This window comes from Montipora capricornis, chromosome 10 (genome assembly GCF_036669925.1).
Source record: "Montipora capricornis isolate CH-2021 chromosome 10, ASM3666992v2, whole genome shotgun sequence".
Classification (NCBI taxonomy): domain Eukaryota; kingdom Metazoa; phylum Cnidaria; class Anthozoa; order Scleractinia; family Acroporidae; genus Montipora; species Montipora capricornis.
Window position 1 is genome coordinate 71,100,174 of NC_090892.1, and position 2,500 is coordinate 71,102,673.

The 2,500-nt window shown below is 39.7% G+C and overlaps 1 protein-coding gene across 1 annotated transcript in view; it reads right to left on the reverse strand.

Moving 5' to 3' along the window:
* LOC138021892 (QRFP-like peptide receptor) overlaps positions 1-2,376 on the reverse strand; it is a 2,411-nt gene extending 35 nt beyond the window's left edge. The window contains exons 1-2 of the mRNA XM_068868916.1: positions 2,027-2,376; positions 1-1,255 (exon numbers count right to left, since the gene is read on the reverse strand). The exon at positions 1-1,255 is cut by the window's left edge and continues 35 nt beyond it. Of these exons, the coding sequence (XP_068725017.1) occupies positions 63-1,220 (1,158 nt within the window). The 5' untranslated portion in view covers positions 1,221-1,255; positions 2,027-2,376 and the 3' untranslated portion in view covers positions 1-62. The remainder of the gene's footprint in view (positions 1,256-2,026) is intronic.
* Positions 2,377-2,500: the final 124 nt, after the last annotated feature.

Below are 2,500 nucleotides of genomic sequence, written 5' to 3' on the forward strand. Positions count from 1 at the left end.
CGCAGCACCACAGTTTCTTTAGAAACTACCCCCTTCATTCATTAATTGGATATAACCCGGTATCAAGTATTCCCAACAGCATGTCGCTCAATGTTTATATCCAGCGATCGTACACTTGTGAGCACAACATCCTTGCTTTCGAAGTCCATTTCAAATTGAATTGTTCCAGCGGAGGACAAACCGTGACAATCTGTTCGGACATGGCGGCTAAGTTCCACTTCATGTTGCCAGAGGCAAGGGGAACAACATAAGCAGACAACACGTGACAGGATCGTGGAGAAGCCGCGACGGTAGCTCTTGTTGAAGGTGAAATAAGTAAAAAAATTAAGGAAGCCGTTACAATGGACTAAGTACTGAGAAATAAAGCGAAAGTTCCTTGAAAGACAAGATCGACCATTGCTGAAGATTGCAATGGATAAATATACCACTAATGGTGACATCGATAAGAAAAAGACCATGACGATTACCACGGACATCTTAAATATGTTGCGATTTCTTTTCTCCCGGGTAAAATGCACGACCACGTTCCTCACTCCAGAGAACGTTTGTCCTCTAATTTTTTTTACTATCAATGAGTATAACGTTGTGATGACTACCAGAGGTACAATGAATATTAGAATAATCAACGACAAAAAGACAATCTTCGTTATTGAGCGTGGCCAACTGACGAAGCAATACGTTTTGTCACCTATACTAACAATCTTAAAACCGTAAAAATAAGGAAGGTGAATAAGCGCAGAAGTGAACCATATCAGTGAGGTAACTAATTTTATTCGTGGCTTGATACGAGCTGCTTTTACTGGAAACCACACGGCGTAAAAACGGGCTACAGAAATTGCCACTAAACTTTGAACAGATACTGCGGTGGAGATGTCTTGGAGGAACGCTGTAACTTTGCAAAGGGCCTCCCCAAAGGCTTCACCGATCAACCATCGATGGTTGCCGAAAAATATTTCGACGCTAGCTCGAGGCATGGCGAAGACCGGAACAAGAAGATCAGAGACTGCCATGTTTACGATAAGCAAGTTTGTAGTTGTTCTCATTTTTTTATCTCGACAGACAACCATTATTATCAACGTATTTCCCAGAAGTGAAAAAGCAAGCAATAGAGCGTAAGCTATCATCTTGCAAATTTTAACGTCAAGAGAATCTTCAGTAATGGCACAATACAAGATTTGATGATCACTGACGTGGCCTGTCGTGTTGCTGGTATTCATCATTTTTAATCACTTCGCAATACAAGGTGTGAAAAGACCTGTAACAAATATCAAGCAAAGCAAGCCATTAAATATAACTTATCACAACTTATTATATACGAATCTATAGTTCACTTTCCCCGGCAAGAACCGACTACCTAAAAAGGAGCTTTAGCAACTCTTTGGAACAGTCAACCCTGCAATCTTAGGCAATTGAAATCTCTGAATCGTTTTAAGTAATTGTTAAACCTTCATTTTTAGTTAAGTAAGTTAAATACATGGTATTCATGGAAAACAGGTCTAGTTTAGTGTAACTTTATGAGTAGTATTTTACTGATGAGACTTTTTTCGTACATATATACTGTTTGGTAATTGTATTTTATATTGTACCAAATAAAAAACTGCTGATTTTTTACCGTGTTAAAATAAAGATTTGATCTTGATTTGACTAAACGTAGCTGAGCTTTGAGAAGAGCTGGTGACATGGAATTCTTTTTCAAATTAATAAACCAACAAATTTACTTCGCCGACAGAACTGGCTAAATCAGAGGCAGTGGAGCGTCTTGAAATTTGAGGAAAGGAGAAGGGAAGCTCATCGTATTCCAGGCAAATGCAAAGCGCAACAACCCCTTATAATTTTTTCCCCCAAAATGTCCTGAATTTGCATAGTTCGATGCATGCATGGCACACGTAACGTTTTTCAAACTTTTTTGGGTCTAGTGTGCATGCCTATGCCTCGAGGACAAGTCAAATATAGGCACATGCTGCTTGCATAATGGCCATTCTTCACTCAGTATCTATCCTAGAACAAATGTTTTGTTTTTACCTACCTAATGAATGGTTATCTTTTATTCCCCTGGAGCAGTTCAACTGACTATTCACTGATCTCAACACTCTGAGACGAGTTTGAAATGAAATGAAATGAAACCGTACATCCCTGGCTGAAATCCACGTTCCCTCTGTGGACGTGCTGAGCCAAGACTTCCCGTTTAGCCTTTGTCAAACGAAGAAACTGATAAATATGGTCCCGCATTCAAGGTCCTAGGTTCTCGACCACAGCCTGAACAAAATTAAGATAGCTTAATTTCTTTCAGTTTTCGATTACGTGATTTGACTGTTTTCTCGTAGTTCCTAGAGTCAAAGGGATGTTTTCACAGTCTATTGACGCCTTCCAAATGTGGTTCTGATGTCGCTTTGTCGCTCATTTTCCAGCCCACCTGTCGCCTGTTTGGCTAAAGATAATTGTCGCTGTCGCTTTTTCGCTGCAATGAAAATGTTCCCTAAACGTGCTTAATTTTTGCCTT